Consider the following 17500-nt stretch of genomic DNA (forward strand, 5'->3'; position numbering starts at 1 on the left):
AGATAAATCAATACTCTTTATTCTATAGTACACTTTAAAAGAGAGCCTTTATTTTAGCTACAACCAATAGGCTTCCGTAGCGCTTCAAACAAACCTAGTGGAAAACCCCAGGAGGTGGGACTTAAACAGAAATAGCCAATCGATGCTAGATATGACGTTTTTGGACCAATCGGAGACGAATATGTGCACGCGAACACGTTAGATTCGTTTAATACACACTATAAATTATTTATATTTTTAAACAATTCGCTGCCGTTACGTCATTATTTTATTTCTATTTTCGGTCAAAAACCCAGCTAATTAAAACCAAAAAAACCTGTTAATTTAACGCTGATTGTAGTTCGCTATCTACATACTTACCTGCGTACCTAGCTAGCTAATCTGTATTAGCATCTTTAGCACGGTGCTAGCGGTGAGGCGGTTAGCAACAGCAGCTAGCTCGCTCGCTAGCAACGCCGAAACGTTCATGTTTTGGTCGAAAACATAAGAAATAACGCATCGGTGACATTTCCACATCAGAGACGAAGAGGTTTTCATTTAACAAGGAGCTTCGATAAGGTAATTATTTATGTCATTTAGTTAAATAAGTGAAAAACAGTAGCTTCTCGCTAACCGGCGAATGTTTTCAGCTACAGACTTAACGATATTCCTAAAAAAAAAGTCTCAATGTAGAATCATGGACAGAATGTTGTTATTATTTGTTGTTTGGACGCAGAATAAATCGGCTTGAGTAAGTTGTGATGTTTAAAGCTACAGCTGATGATGACAGCTGATTTAAACCGCCTGTCATTGTAGTTACATCTCGGCATCATTACGCTCTGATTCCTGCCTTATTTACAGTCATACGATAGTGATTCTGTGGTCTGGGTGTAGATTTATATTTCAGCACACGTTCAATTCGATTCGGATTTATTTCTATAGCGCTTTTAACAACTGACGTTGTCTCGAAGCAGCTATACAGAACATAAACATAGAGCAAAATGTTCATATAAAGATTAATGTAATACAAAAATGCAAGATTGATATTAGAGATATTGAAGTGTTTGTATTTATCCACAATGAGCAAGTCTGAGGTGACTGTGGGGAGGAAAAACTCCCTTAGATGGTAGAGGAACCTTGAGAGGAACCAGACTCGTCCTCATCCTCATCCTCATCTGGGTGACGTGAGGGTGTGATTTATAAATTTACAGTCTGATAAATGTTGTATTGATGAGGAGGTTGTTGTCCTCAAAGACCGCATGGAGTTGGTATCTTCTATTTAGTATAGCACAGTCTGACTTTAGCTGGAACATCTGAAGATGTCTAAGGATCCTCATAGTGTCTGCCTCAGGATCCTCATAGTGTCTGCCTCAGGATCCTCATAGTGTCTGCCTCAGGCTCCTCATAGTGTCTGCCTCAGGCTCCTCATAGTGTCTGGCTCGGGCTCCTCATAGTGTCTGGCTCGGGCTCCTCATAGTGTCTGGCTCGGGCTCCTCATAGTGTCTGGCTCGGGCTCCTCATAGTGTCTGGCTCGGGCTCCTCATAGTGTCTGCTTCGGGCTCCTCATGGTGTCTGGCTCGGGCTCCTCATAGTGTCGGCCTCGTCTCAGTGGGGGTCCAAAATCATTATGGAACTTTAGACAATCGGAGCTGGTACAATTTCTGGATGCCTCGGGATGGTAGAAAGAGAGAAGCAGTGGAGAGGAATTAACGTAGCTGCTGTTCATAATATTAATAAGCACTAGATGATAATGTGCATCTGATGTATTAGAGCACAATATTATGGGATGTATTATGTGTACGTCTGACTAAAAAGATGAGTTTTTAATCTACATTTAAACTGGGAAAGTGTGTCTGAGACCCGAACACCATCAGGAAGACTATTCCAAAGTTTGGGAGCTAAATAAGAAAACGCTCTAGCACCTTCAGTAGACTTAGATATTCTGGGAACTACCAGAAGTCCTGAGTTTTGTGATCTCGGAGAGCGTGAAGGATTGTAACGTGTTAGAAGACTAGTTAGATAGATGGGAGCTAAACCAATAAGAGCCTTGTACGTAAGTAGCAGCAGTTTGTAATCAATTCTAAACTTAACAGGTAGCCAGTGTAGAGACGATAAAATTGGGGTTATATGGTCATACTTTCTTGTCCTGGTGAAAACTCTGGCAGCTGCAAACTGTAACCTATTTATTAAAGATGCAGGACAACCACCTAGTAATGCATTACAATAGTCCAGTCTAGAGGTCATGAATGCATGAACTAGCTTCTCAGCATCAGATATCCAGATGTATCCTGGCAAGAATTAAATCTGCAGGTACATCAGATATTAAATATGAAATGTTTTAAATCTCACGACGGAAGAGAGATTAGAGATGAGAGCTGATATTTGAACCATTTCTTTTACTTATCAGCTATCAGTAATCCATGGGGTCAGGGTTTATCACGATTTCTAAGAAAACAGAAAACAGCCTTATAAATGTTGTTTTGTGGAATGTAAGATAATAATCTTTACGATATGATAAATTTATTCATCTTCAGTAAACACTTCATTCTGGTGGAGGTGGATCTATTTTTACAACTGGTCACTTCATGCGTTTTCTGTGACCAGATAGCTATCCAATGGTAAAAAGACCAGGTCTATATGCCCTCCGAAACGGTTTCGAAATGGATATAAATCCGATCGCTCAAACCCCTTCAGGAGGTGGTCTGGGACGCGTTTCAGATGAAACTGGACAGGTGTAAATGCATGTGGTTGTTCAAGCCACATACATCAGCACTATACTCCTCCCAAACGGAAGTACGTCACTCGCAGGTGACTCACGAGTCGTGCATCGCACCAGAAACAAATATGTTTTCCCACCAGCGCTGACTCCGATCTTTCACCCAGGCGTCTCGTCGGGTCTTAAAATGCAGCAAACAGTAAATGCTGATTTCTGTAGCAACCACATCCACCAAAGCGTGTTCCATTTCAATTACCCCGGAAATGAGGTAAAATATATTTGCATATTGGGCGGGAGTAGAAAGATCGGATCGATATCCGATTCGCCGAGACGTGTTTATGTGGCCTGATGTAAATGGAACAGTTTTAACAAATTGGATAGCTATCGGATCAGAGAAAACACATGAAGTGACCAGGTTTGAAAAGGCCCTCAGTCTATCCCTGGTATAACAGGAAGGAATCAGGGAACTGTTCTAGGGGGTTTTATATTGGTTTACCACACACACGCACGCACACGCACACACACACACACACACACACACACACACACACACACACACACACACACACGTTTGCACCTTTATTTCTAACAGTCCACCTACAGGCATGTTTCTGGGGAAAGTAGGAACCCGGAGCTCCCAGAGGAAACCTGGAGAAGCTCCGGATCCTATCAGGGATCATGGAGATGTGCGGCAGTAACGCTAGACTTCGGATTGGCACCATAGTGTCCGCTTTCAGGCCTTCAAAACATCTTCGTAGTCAAGTTTACCTGCAAAAAGAAAGGACTAAAATTAGCTTTGAATGTGATTTTGTTTGCTGAGACTGACTTTTTTCAACTGGTACAGGATGAGTCGGCCAAACATTTCCCAAAAACGACATTGTACAGTCAAATCAAGAATATGTCTAAAACCTTTACCTAGATATTTCTCGGTATTGTCATCTGAAACACACAAATACAAAACACAAATTTTTACTTTTACTTTAAGGTCTCTTCAGTTCTGATTTATATATTTGTAAAAAAAAATGTCTGTCTTCATTTAGTCCAAAAACGTTTGTTTCTCCCCTTAGGGACGTGTCTCGCTCTACAGTAGCAGGTTGTTGGCAGTAAACATGGTTTTTGCTGTGTGAAACACAAAGCCTGTAACTCTGATATTTCTCTGACTGATTTTAGATCAGACTTGCGACCGATGTCCTACAAGTCCTTTTCCATTTTGCCGGCGAACCGTTAAAAAAAAAAGTGTCTGCACTCGATCGACCTCATCGCAAACGGAATAAACACACGATGACTCGAAGTCTAGGACCTCGTCCGTGTTATAGTTTCACTATTTATCTCACGTTCAAGTGCTTTCAAGACTGGCTAGTTAGTTAGATCCAGCGGCGGCGCGAATCAGTCGAGTGATTCTACACACTTCCTGTTTCAAAGAGAAACGCGTGAACGTACAGAATCGAATCTCTAAACGCTTCCAAAGGGGAATTAATAGAGTAATGGAATAACGGAATAGACTGAAATGCACTTTATTCTATGTTTTGGGAACAGTTAACTGTCAGAAAACACACACACAGAGTCATTAACTGAGACCAAGTGATTGTATCGTGAACCTTGAAGATGTTTTATACACTGTATGTATCCCAGTAATTTATTAATTAATTTAGTACAGCTGTTTCAGACCCTGATATTCCTTCTGATATTACAGGACTTTCTGATGAATTAAAATAAAAATCTGAAAGTGCAGATCATTTGGCATACGATCGTAGTCCCATCTGGTCTTCGCCCGACCCTCCGGTATCTCATCGTAAGCTCGCACAGTCCTGTCTGGATCACACTGTTGAGGTATTTTGAGCAGACAGTGGTTTGATATTGTTATGTAGTGAGTGGAAAGTAAGCGTGTGAGTTTGTGTAAAATCCCCTCCAGCTTTTGCAACACAGCCCGCGGCGAGAGGGGAAACCCGAGCATCGAGACGCATTGTGTGTGTGTGAGTCAGTGTGCAAGCAACACACACTTAATTTGTTCATGGTTATGTAAATGCTGATCTTGGCAGTGCTCACACACAGAAGGCTGCAATATGCTGACATACCCTAATATAACTGGAACAGATTGTACGGTTAGAGTGTATGAGTGTGTGTGTGTGTGTGTGTGTGTGTGTGTATAAGTGCACGTGTGTGGATGGGCTTTTCTCAGACTTCGTATGATGTTTCTTGGTGATGGAGCTGGTGCTGAGTGACCAGGTGAAGTTCTCCGCTAGATGGACACCAAGAGATTTGATGCTCTTGACAATCTCTACAGATGATCCGTCGATGTTCAGCAGAAAGTGGTCGCTCTGTGCTCTCCTGAAGTCAACAACCATCTCTTTTGGTCTTATCAACATTCAGAGACAGGTTGTTGGCTCTACACCAGGCAGTTAGCTTGTTGCACCTCCTCCCTGTATGCTGACTCGTCGTTCTTGCTGATGAGACCCACCACGGTCGTGTCATCGGCGAACTCGATGATATAGTTTGATCTGTGCATCGCTACACAGTCGTGCGTCAGCAGAGTGAACAGCAGTGGACTGAGCACGCAGCCCTGAGGAGCTCCAGTGCTCATCGTGGTGGTGCTGGAGATATCGTTCTCGAAACGGACTGACTGAAGTTTCGCAGTCAGGAAGTCCAGGATCCAGTTGCATAGGGAGGTGTTTAGTCTCCGCCGGCTCAGCTTCTCAATCAGGTGCTGAGGGATGATTGTGTTAATGTGTGTATGAGTGCCCGCGTGTGTGAGTGCACGTGTGTGTGCGCATATGAGTGCCCGCGTGTGTGTATGAGTGCACACTGTTGCACATGTTGCACTTTGTGTGGCTAGGATTTGAATTGAAATGACAATAAAAGGCTTCTTGACTTGGGGTGTGTGTGTGTGTGTGTGTGTGTGTGTAAAGCTGTATCATCTCACAGAGGTGTGGTTTTTAGTCCTCGAAGGCCACCACACATCTTTTCATTGTGACCTCACACACAGCTGCTGTGGTAATTCCTCAGTGTCCGACACAAGACCCTAGTAAACCAGCTTCCCCCCGAGCGCCTCAGCACATAATTAATTCATGTTGTTCACTGTGTCGCTTTCACTCTCTGACGTCCGGCCGATCGTAGCCTCGTAGCCTTCTCTCACGCAGCACGATGCTGCAGAACGTATCGGAGAGGAAACCCCAGCATCTTGTGTACACTCGTGTTTAATATTACTCTTTACAGTAAATATAGTTTTATTCATTCCTTCTGTTCTCTCACAAACCTTTGGAGCTCTATGTTTTACTGCATTTATTTAAGGTACTCTGTGAACTTTGCTGTAATTATCTTACGAGCGTTACCTATTTATGTGAGTTTCTTTGAGCATGTTTATAATCCCCCCGTTTTGAAAGTGGACTGTTGGAATTAATGCTGAATATTTCAATGGCAAATCAGCACTCAGATTATTTAGCAGTGCATTTGGTTAGAATGTAAAAATAAAATAATCCATGCTGTGTTTTCCTTTGCATTTCCAGCTCTGGGTGCGTGGATGATCATGCGAGTGCCTCATCCCCATCCTCGTGTCCATCCCCGTGCTTGCTGACCCCTCACATTTCGACCCTTTGAGTGGGCTCTGCGATGCAGCCATGAGCTCGGTGCTGTGGAGTCAGGAGAAAGGGGCGGGCAGCCCGCGAGATGACTGGCGCTTCTTCATGCTGCTGAAGGAATGTGTGGTGGAGAAGGCCGGGCAGAAGGGGGTGCGTGTGCCGCGTGGGAGTCTAGGTCAAGTCTGTCCCGAGCGCACCACCCTGGGCCGCCCGTTGCCCCCCACCAAGGGCAAGCGCAGCCTACGAATTCTGGATCAGAGCAACGTGGTGGCCAGCGTAGATGAGCGAGATGCACTGGAGCTGGACGAGGCTCTGGCCGAGCTGCTCTTTCCCATCACCAACTGTGAGGAGCGCTACGGGCTGCTGTGCGACACGGCGAGGCTTCAGCGCGCTCGCTCCATACGCTGCGGCTCCAGGGTGCGAGTCCAGCTGCGCTCCGGTGACCTGCCGTTACCTGGAGTCGTCAGATTTAAAGGAGCTCTGCTGCCTGACCGAGCCCTGTCGGGGATCTGGTTCGGTGTTGAGCTGCTGGTGAGCAGGAGATCGAGCATGTTTTTTATTTTATTTATTTATTTATTTATTTATTTATTTATTTATTTATTTATTTATTTATTTATTTTAATATCTATTTAGTGGCAGTAGGTTGTTATTTATTTATTTATTTATTTATTTATTTATTTTTACCTTTTTTCTCAGCACCTCTGCTACTATATTTAAGAGTGGGTGTGTGTATATTTTAAGATGATTTTATAATTCTATCCATTCAAAATATCGGCCCAAAAACTAGAGTTAAACAAATAAAAGCAACAAAAAAAAACATTTTCTAAAAGAATTAGATCAGCATGTGAAATGACAAGACTCTTTAATAATTAGTCATCATGACAGAGTGTGTGAGAGTGTGTGAGAGTGTGTGAGAGTGTGTGAGAGGGTGTGAGAGGGTGTGAGAGGGTGTGAGAGGGTGTGAGAGGGTGTGAGAGGGTGTGAGAGGGTGCGAGAGGGTGCGAGAGGGAGCGAGAGGGAGCGAGAGGGTGCGAGAGGGTGCGAGAGGGTGCGAGAGCACAAACACTGATCGTTGAGATTCTGAGCATGAGCACAAGCAGGGTGAGTAACTGGGACAATACTGCGTTTGTGTGTGCCGTGCCGGGGGACGTGCTGTGTTGAGGACACTGTGTCCAGCTGCTGTGTGTCTTCATGTGGAAGCTCCACTGCACACACACTTCAGCAGTAACTGTGTTCAGGTTAGGCCTGATGGAACACTGACGTGGTTGTGGTGTGTGTGTGTGTGTGTGTGTGTGTGTGTGTGTGTGTGTGTGTGTGTGTGTGTGTGTGTGTGTGTGTGTGTGTGTGTGTGTGTGTGTGTGTGTGTGTGTGTGTGTGTGTGTGTGTGTGTGTGTGTGTGTGTGTGTGTGTAAGAAGGAGATCGTGTAACTTGGGTGACATGTTAGTGACCTTTTTTCTCCGTGGGCTGTTCTTGAACATTTGAAACCAAACACAGTTTCTTCCACATCAGATCTGTGAACTTCCTCATGTTCATGTGTTCCATTAAACTGAAGCCCTGCTGATTTATTAGACCTTTGACTCGGAGGTTCTACGGTACATATTAGGTAGCGGGAAATACAACAATGCATCAGTCCTGAGGATTAGAAGAATTTTATATTTTATATTATATTAGTCTCTTATTTCTTTTATTTGAAAAGTTAGTCAAGTTTTCATTTTTAACAATTGAATTCTTTTTACTTTTAACATGTGATTTATATAAATAAAAAAAGTAAAAATTTGATCATGTAATAATAGTTATTTTGTCTCTCTCTCACCCTCTGTCTCTCTCTCTGTCTCTCTCTCTCTCTTTTTCTCTTTCACCCTCTCTCTCTCTCTCTCTCTCTCTCTCTCTCTCTCTCTCTCTCTCTCACACACACCCTCTGTCTCTGTGTCTCTCTCTTTCTCATCCTCTGCCTCTCTCTCTCTCTCTGACCTTCTGTTTCGTTTTCTCAACCTCTTTCTTTCTGTGGCTGTCTCTGTGCATCTTTCTCTATCCGACTTTCTGTCTTTCTATCTGTCTGTTTCTTTCTCTTACACCTTTTGTCCATCTCTCTCTCTCTCTCTCTCTCTCTCTCTCTCTCTCTCTCTCACACCCTCTGTCTCTCTGTCTCTCGCTTTCTTTCACCTTCTGTCTCTCTGTGTCTCTCTCTTTCTCTCTCTCTCTCTCTCTCTCTCTCTCTCTGTCGGCCTCTCCCTCTCTCTCTCCCTCTCTCTCTGTCTCTCAGGAGGAGGGTCGTGGTCAGGGTTTTACAGAGGGCTCGTATCAGGGTCAGCAGCTGTTCCGCTGTGAAGATGAGTGCGGCGTGTTTGTTGCTCTAGATAAACTGGAGCTCTGGGAGGATGAGGAGCTTGAGGTGGACCACCTGAGCCTGGTGGACAACGAGCCGGACGTGGAAGGAGATCTCCGGCCTCTGGAGCTCAACTCTCGCGTCCTGGTTCAACTACACGAGGGCCTTGAACGTGGCACTGTCATCTTCTGCGACCTTTTACCCGGCAACGAGACCCTCGGCTATTACGTCGGAGTCGATATGGTAAAAAAAAAAAAAAATGCAGACGCTGTGGTACACCTGGTACACACACACACACGGGCACTCCTACACACTCACACACACAAATGTATGAGTCAGTAAACGTTTAGACTTTAACTTTTTCTTAGTGCTGGGTTTTAATACATCTCTGCAATATAAAAACATGTCACACCACGGTTTTGTTTTCTTAACAGACACACAAACGAACCAACGATCACGTAGCGTAGGCGGGTCCAGGGGGCGGAGCTGTAGCGCTGCACAAGTGCAAGGTGTTTAAAGGAGAACATAAACGGGGCATATGAGACCCAAATAGATAGAATCTGTTAATGTACTAATTTAATGAGTGCTGATTCTTTTGATTCATCACACGAGTTCTCGTAGTATGTTTTCAACCTTACTCTCCCATTTCCTGCTCTTTTGGTTCATGTGTCCAAATGAAATAGATGTGAAATCACAAGTGGGGCAAATTTTTTGTCCCAGCATGTGACACGCCTACTAAAGATGAAACAGGCCGAGTATTCCCTTTAGAAATCCCTTTTTTTTTGTTCTTCCCTTTTTTTTTTTTTTTTTTTTTTTTTTTTTTTTTTTTTTACATTTATCGCCGTTTCGAACACAACGCACAAATCTGGGAGACGTGTCCGGACGCGTGAGACGTTCTCCTGCCTTCCGCGTGCACTCGGACAGCCCACTTGGCCATCAAACCTGAAACAACAGAGCAGTCACACTTTAGAGAGAGGAGGATGGAGGGATGAAAGGGTGGAAGGGCGAGAAGGGAGGGAGAGACGGAGGGAGAGCATGAGCAGCGTTGTGGAGGGCAGCCAAACGCTCAGACAAGACACTGCCATTACACACACACACACACACACACACACACACACACACACACACACACACACACACAGTGTCGTCCAGTGGTTTCAGGCACAGCCCTTCAGCACAGAGCAGAGATTGTTTGCCGAATAGTTCCATCTCAGCAGGAAAGGTCTAATCTGATCTGTCGGTTCCATAGTAAAGTCGTAGCTGATACGAAGATTCAGAGCTGAACATGTGCAGCGTTCACTCACTCGTGTCAAAATCATGTCGCTACCACACGAGCGATGAGAATTAGAATAAGACGTGTTTGTCATCCTGTTGAGGAGATTTCTTCTTCTTTTTTTTTTTTTTGAATTCTATTTATTTCTTTTCCGAAGTAGTCGTCCATCAGTATATAGGAGGTCGAGTAGGATACAGAGACAGACGTCCGTGTCGGCGCTTCGAAAAGTCACAGTACACGAAGGGTGCACGTACGACGAGCTAGTCCAGCGTCAGTAATAGGTTGCTGTACGTCTCGCCCTCAGGACAATCCCATCGGAGACTGGGACGGCGTGATCGACGGGAAACTGCTGTGTAATTTCGCCAGCCTCGAGCACACCCGTCTCGTGCCCATCGGTGATGTCATTCCAGGTGAGTGCTTGTGTTTTTTTTTTTTTGTTTTGTTTTTTTTAATCCTCACGTGCCCGTTAAGTGAAGACGCTTTCGAGACAGACAGAATAAGACGTGTGCCTCGTACCTTTCGTACCTCAGCACCGTTAATAGAGAACACATTCAAATATATTTAAAAAATTCATCGATCTGGTGACATTTTCTTATGGAAGGAGTCTCCAGCGTCAGATCTTTAGGAGAGCTGTAGGACCGAGAGCAGTATGTGTGTGTTCACTAACAGGACTTTAATTATTTCCCTGCTCTCTGACAGCGGCCATTATGTAAAGAGATGTAAAGGGATTCCTTGTTTCATCTACGTTCTCCGACATGACTTTAAACAGATAAACAGCACGACCGGTAGGGACATAGTGTCATGATTCCAAATATTTGTTAACTTAGGCTTTTAAAAAAAAAAATTAAAAAATCAGTTTCATTGAATTACACAATTGTATTTTGAAAAGCACAAAGATGTAATAAAGAGCGTTTAGCACGGAAGAAGCCCTACGACGTTTAGGAACACGAGAGATGGGCGTGTCTTCTCTTCACACTCGAAATTCCACGCGTACCACACACACACCCACACACACACACGATCCAATTTAATCCAATTTAATTACCCTGACCTTTATTATAAGCACTTGCTGTAGAGTTTGCAGTTACACTTGATCATGAGTGGGTCATGTGACCATGAGATGTGTGTGTTTGTGTGTGGGAGTGGGAGAGAGAGAGAGAGAGAACAGAAACGCTTTTGTCTTAAAGCTTGTTTATGAAACCCTCCGAGTCTTCAGCTTCGTACGTTCTGTTTTCCGTGAACGTTTACGCTTCTACACACGTGTGTGTGTGTGTGTGTGTGTGCATGTTTCCCAGTCATGTGTATAACGTTTCAGAGTAGTTTTGAAGTTGTGTAACCACATAGCTGCTACAGTACCACGTTACAGACTTCTGTGATGTGTAGGTGTACAGAATGCAGCTTTTTGTTGATGTAGATGATAAGCGAATGAACGACCGCTCTGTTGTTTCTGTAGAACTCCTCTTTTGTCTCCCTCAGATCTCCTACGTGTTTATTATTTATTTATTTACTTGTTTGTTTGTTTGCACTCTGAGCATTTCCTCCGTTTTGTGTTTAAGGAGAGCAGGAAGAAAGAAAACTAGTAATAGTATCTGTGGAGTCAGGAACCGCTCAGCGGCAGTTGAATTGAAAATGTCGCACAAGGTGCCACAAGTCCTGAGAAGACGTGAGATAAGGGGCGGGGCTTACAAACAGCATCTGTTTAAAACGCCTATGAGCCGTCAATCATTAAACGTGTCATAAACAATAAAAAGAGAAGGAGACGATCCCAAAATTTCTTCACCTTTTTCAGACTTTTTTATGCTGGATAAAAGATCATTTTAAGACTCTTTTCTAACTTTAGTCAACTTTTGGAGCTAACGGTATGACTGTCAATAGGACAAAGCATGACGAGTGTTCTGAAGTGGATTTAGGAATTAATGTGTCTGTGTCTCTGCCTGTCTGTGTCTCTGCCTGTCTGCGTCTCTGCCTGTCTGCGTCTCTGCCTGTCTGCGTCTCTGCATGTCTGCGTCTCTGCATGTCTGTGTCCCTGTGTGTGTGTCTGTCTGTGGCTTTGTGTGTTTGTGACTTTGTGTGCTTGTCTGTCTGTGTGTGTGTGTGTGTGTGTGTGTGTGTGTGTGTGTGTGTGTGTGTGTGTGTGTGTGTGTGTGTGTGTGTGTGTGTGTGTGTGTGTGTGTGTGTGTGTGTGTGTGTGTCTGTGCTTCTCTGTCTGTGCTTCTCTGTCTGTGCTTCTCTGTCTGTGCTTCTCTGTCTGTGCTTCTCTGTCTGTGGCTCTGTGCTTCTGTCTGTCTGTCTGTCTGTCTGTCTGTCTGTCTGTGTGTGTCTGTGTGTGTCTTTCTGTCTGTGTGTGTCTGTGGCTCTTTGTGTGTCTGTCTGTGGCTCTGTGTGTGTGACTCTGTGTGCTTCTCTGTCTGTCTGTTTGTGTGCTTGTCTGTGTGTGTGTCTGTGGCTCTTTGTGTGTCTGTCTGTCTGTGGCTCTGTGTGTGTGACTCTGTGTGCTTCTCTGTCTGTCTGTTTGTGTGCTTGTCTGTGTGTGTGTGTCTGTGTGTATGTGTCTGTGGCTCTTTGTGTGTCTGTCTGTCTGTTGCTCTGTGTGTGACTGTGTGCTTCTCTGTCTGTCTGTGTGTGTGTCTGTGTGTGTGTCTGTGGCTCTGTGTGTTTGTCTGTCTGTGGCTCGGTGTGTGTGTGTATATAGAATACTCCATGCAGGACCCGAGGCTGTCCAAAGCCAGCTTTACTCCCAGAGGGAGCAGTGAGAAGTCTGGCAGTCAGAGCAAACCAAAGAGCAAAGGTACTCCAACCTGTGCGTTCTACTCCGACTCCTCATGGCCTTGCTGTACACTAAACAGCACACTACCCCAACTCCCTTCTAATACACACTTGCTACTATGGGATAGATTTGTGTGTTCCTATGGGATAGGTTTTCCCCATCAGCTCCAGTGTATCATACTGCTGATGTCTCAATGTTGCCATTCACAAAACCTTAGCTAACTTGATGCTAACTGTAATTACACTATTTTTATTTAGTTATTTTTTATTTTCCGATATTTAACTTTAATAATACAGACTCGTATTTATTTATTCTTCAAATATTTAACAAAACGTGAGGTAAATCTTCCTCATTTCCTCTGTTGTTTAAAGCTTATTTAAGCTATCATGAAGGTGCCAGCAAACTAAACCGTTAGCCTCAGTTATTAGCCAGCTGCTAGGTGTCCAGTTGCCTTAGTTACCTAGCAACAGTGTTGTCCTTCTAAATTCACATTTCTCTTAAAGGTTCATGCGAACCCACAGTTTATCATTGAAATGGTTTTGTATGTGACAGATTTGAGCTTAATAAAGGCTCAGCCTGAGAGCTGTTGAGCGTTCATGCTAGTTAAAGAGGCACTTCACCCACGCTATGCTAATGTGGCTAATGAAGAAAGGAAACCTGCTGTTGCTGATAAACATCAATGTTTACTGTGAAACGTTTTAGCCACATGATCTGTCTACAGAGACGAAAGTATTGATGACTTTTTGTCTCTTCCTTCCTTCTTTCCTTCCTTCCCTTCTATCTATCTATAATTGCTTATTGTATGATTAAGTAAGAACCTTGTGGTAAATCAGAATTCTGTGGTGTCAGAACATGGCCATTACACAGTTACTGATAGTCAATACGAACAAATAACTCTGTTCAATCAATAATGGTCAAATAATACATTTTAACATTAAAGGTGCGGTCTCTGTTGTTTGAAAGCCAACGTTGACATGTAAAATCACCGAAACAAACACGCCCCTAACCCGAATGGGTCCCACCCCTGTATCGATAGCTCCGCCCACACATACATACGTAACCCAGGTGACTAATGGAAAGAAACGTGTCTTTATCATAGCTGAAGGGAAGAACAATACGATTGCAGATAAACAAACAAGCAAAAATGACACACAAGCATAATCATGTAAAGGACAAAGACATATATTAGTTCTGTGTAACAAAGCAAAACCAACGTTACTCACCTATCGAGAAGGAAAAAAGCCCATATTGACAAGACACGCCCCTTTCTGCTCATTGGCTACACGTTTGTTTTGTTTTGGTTTTGGTTTTGTTTGTCGGCCCGACACAGTTTTCTGAAGCATTTCTCAAACATCGGAGACCCCACCTTTAATAAACAAAAATTGCTTAAATATTAATAGTAACAAATATATTTTTTCTTTTGTCCTTTTTGTGTATTTTACTGTTTTCTTTCTTTCTTTCTTTTTCTTTCTTTCTTGCTTGCTTTCTTTCTGCTTGCATCTTTCTTTCTTTCTTTCTTGTATCCTTCTTTCTTGCTTTTTCTTTCTTGCTTTCTTTCTGCTTGCATCCTTCTTTCTTCCTTGCATGTTTCTTGCATTTTTTGAAAATAAAATTGCTTGCTTCTCACCTTCTCTCTCTCTTGCCTTCTCTCCCTCTCGCCCCCTCTCTCGCTCCCTCTCTCTCTGACAATATGTTGAATGTGTTATCTAGGGTTAGGTCTGCAGGCTGCCAGCAGAAGCAAGTCTGAGTTTTATTATACGTTAAACGGCAGCTCTGTCGATCACCCGACCCAGTCCAAATCCAAAAGCACGTGGTACATAGACGAAGGTAAACGGCAGCCAAGGGAAGCGGGGACCATCAGTGGGAATGCAGAAAGGATAATCCAGCAAATCTTATCAGCAAGAGGAGAGCTCACAGAGTCAAATTCAAACCGAGCCCACGTTTACATTAGCGTGCGATTAGCAAACGTGTCACTAGCAAACGTGCTAAGATCTTGCTGCTAAGATTTTCTCACGACTTTTCACATCACTGTCACATCCACCATCGTATCCCGTGTACTCGCTCTCCCCCTTTCATCACCTGCATGAAAAGATCACTCCGAGGGTTTCATGGGATCGGTGGCCGGGTTTACGTGAGCATAGAAACCAATGCGGTTGTGTAGCATGTTACATGAGTCACTGCGTCGCTTCACATTCTGCACACGTCCTTGCCCCCCACCACCACCCCCCACCGCTTTTTTTTTCCTTTTTTTAATCACATTTTAGCAGTCTGTGAATTATTGTGGAAAAGGACTCTCAGTACTCTCATTTTCCAAGGAGTGACTTGATTTATTTCAGAGATTCTGGTTTAATCTCTCAGTAGCTTGGGATCTTAGGAAGTCTGGATTTTGAGTCAAAACAGAATTTAGATACAAGGGAAAATTCTGAGATAAATCAAAAACAAGACAAAAAAAAAACAATTTATCTTTTCTTTGAGATACGAAATAAAAGCTGAGAAAAATTAAAAAATTTTGAGACAAATCAGTCTTGGTTAATTGAAATTTTCTCAGAATTTTGAGATAAGAATTGTAAAAAATTTGTCGGAAAACGTCAAAATTTTACCTGTTTCTGCTACCAAAACTAAACAACCAAACAAAACTCAAAACCAAACAAAACTAAACAAAAATCATGCTTTTTTTATTCCCTGGCCGAAACAGACTTCCACAGTTTAGTAACTATTTTATATTTGTAGCTTTTCCACATTGATGTACGGCTCATACATGGCTGGATTATTCCTGGTTTGTTTATTGAATGTTAATTGTCTCTTCTCTTTTCTCTCCACCTGCCAGTGGGTGAAGACCCAGCTAAGTCCCTGACGGAAACGCCCCCCGACTTCAACCAGGCGTCACCGCCTCCCCGCACCCCGCCTACTGCCCCGTCACTGTCCAGTGACAACAAGTTTCACTCGCTGCCCTTCAGCCTGAGTCGCAAGAGCGGCCCCAATGGGAGCATGAGCCATGGGCCGCTCTCGCTATCCGTCCAGTCGGTGATGGGTGAGCAGCAGGAGGCTCCGCCTCCACCAACAGCTCCCTCTCCGAGGCCTCCGTCGCCTCCTAAAGGTCAGCCGGGGTTAGAGGTTGGGTCACTGGTAGAGGTGAAGGAGAATCCGCCCCTTTGCGGGGTGATACGCTGGGTGGGCCTGCCACCTGGACTACTGGAGCCTCTTGCAGGACTGGAACTGGTCAGTGTGTGTGTGTGTGAGTGGGGGTGGAGTGTGTGGGTGGTGTGTGTCTTAAACAATAGAAATAAAATATATATTTTATGTTAAACATTATTTTTTATGATTAAATATAAATGATCAATTATTTATTCTGATAATTTACATCATTGTTGTAGTGCTTATTATAATGTAATTATCCAGGAATGAATAATTGATCATTTAATAGTTTTAATAAATAATTAATTATTTAAAATTAATATTTGAATGATTGCATATTTTCATCTTTATCATCAGATGTTGTTATTATTATTATTATTATTATTATTATTATTATTATTATTATTATTATTATTATTATTACCTGCTAGTTATACTACAATTCTGTCTAAAAATGGTGTGTGTGTGTGTGTGTGTGTGTGTGTGTGTGTGTGTGTGTGTGTGTGTGTGTTTTTTTGCAGGAAGAGGAGTCTCTAGGATGCACTGACGGTACTTTTAAAGGCACACGTTACTTTACTTGTCCTCCAAAGAAAGCTTTGTTTGTGAAACTGAAATGCTGCCGTCCAGATTCACGCTTCCCTTCCCAGCACCATTCACCCAATCCAATCGAACGCTGTAACTCTATAGGTAACACACACACACACGCACGCACATACTCACACACACACACACACACACACACACACGCGCACACACAAAAACCCCTGCTATACAACAACAGAACAGCAACTTTTTATTTCTGATATTTATTGATGTTAACGTGTGTGTGTGTGTGTGTGTGTTTGTGTGTGTGTAGCGTTTGGTGGTTACCTGAGTGAGGTAGTAAATGAGAACACTCCTCCTCGTACAGAGAGTGATGGCCTAGATGTGATGGTCGGCAAGAAGAAAGGCATTCAAGGTCACTACAACTCCTGCTACTTGGATTCCACGCTTTTCTGGTACACACACACGTGTGCGCACACACACAGAGACACACACACACACACACGACGCTCATGAACATTCCCTTGTACCTCTAATGCACCACCCCCCAAATTCCTTTTTTAAGAAATGTTTTGGGTTGTGTTGAAAATGTATGAAACGTGTTTTTCCTATTTTCATCTACTTTTATTTTCATTCTTCATTTTTTACTCTTTATTTTCTTTTCAGTTCATCTATTTATTTATTTATTTATTTTCTTTTTAATTTTTTTTTCTTTTTATTTGTTTCATATTATTCACTTATTATATTTTTTAATTCATTTATTTTTTCATGTTCTTTTCACTTTTTTCTTAAGTTTTCTCATCTTTTTTGTTCCTGAAATGATTTTTGCATTTTAAAACATTTTTATTTATTTATTTGTTTGTTTGTTTGTTTGTTTAAAAAAAAAATTTCACTGTGATCCTAAACTTTTGCTCTTGTTTTCTCTCTTCTCCAACTCCTCTCCTCTCAGTCTATTTTCATTTAGCTCGGTGTTGGACACGGTGTTACTGAGGCCGAAGTCTAAGACTGATGTAGAATACTACCTGGAGACACAGGAGCTGTTACGCACTGAGATAGTCAACCCACTGCGGATGTGAGTCTCTGACACAACACTGATTCTACGTTCTTTCAGCACGAACAGCAAATATTCATGACATATCCACTTGTGTGTGTGTGTGTGTGTTTGCTTGTTAGTCATGGTTATGT

The 17500-nt window shown here is 42.9% G+C and overlaps 1 protein-coding gene across 5 annotated transcripts in view; it reads left to right on the forward strand.

Annotated features, from left to right (window-relative positions):
* The first annotated feature begins 165 nt into the window (after positions 1-165).
* Positions 166-17500, forward strand: part of cylda (cylindromatosis (turban tumor syndrome), a) — a 26227-nt gene continuing 8892 nt past the window's right edge. For 2 of the 5 annotated variants that reach the window (XR_003441914.2, XM_027155672.2), the window contains exons 1-11: positions 166-558; positions 6199-6801; positions 8535-8840; positions 10175-10280; positions 12563-12658; positions 14348-14464; positions 15465-15856; positions 16294-16459; positions 16629-16770; positions 17265-17387; positions 17489-17500. The exon at positions 17489-17500 is cut by the window's right edge and continues 80 nt beyond it. Coding sequence is in view for 4 of the 5 variants with exons in the window: in XM_027155672.2 (XP_027011473.1) it covers positions 6310-6801; positions 8535-8840; positions 10175-10280; positions 12563-12658; positions 14348-14464; positions 15465-15856; positions 16294-16459; positions 16629-16770; positions 17265-17387; positions 17489-17500 (1952 nt within the window). In the remaining variant the exon portion in view is untranslated. The remainder of the gene's footprint in view (positions 559-6198; positions 6802-8534; positions 8841-10174; positions 10281-12562; positions 12659-14347; positions 14465-15464; positions 15857-16293; positions 16460-16628; positions 16771-17264; positions 17388-17488) is intronic. The other 3 variants (XM_027155677.2, XM_027155676.2, XM_027155678.2) reach the window with 3 other exon arrangements.

This window comes from Tachysurus fulvidraco, chromosome 1 (genome assembly GCF_022655615.1).
Source record: "Tachysurus fulvidraco isolate hzauxx_2018 chromosome 1, HZAU_PFXX_2.0, whole genome shotgun sequence".
In the NCBI taxonomy this organism is placed as follows: Eukaryota; Metazoa; Chordata; class Actinopteri; order Siluriformes; family Bagridae; genus Tachysurus; species Tachysurus fulvidraco.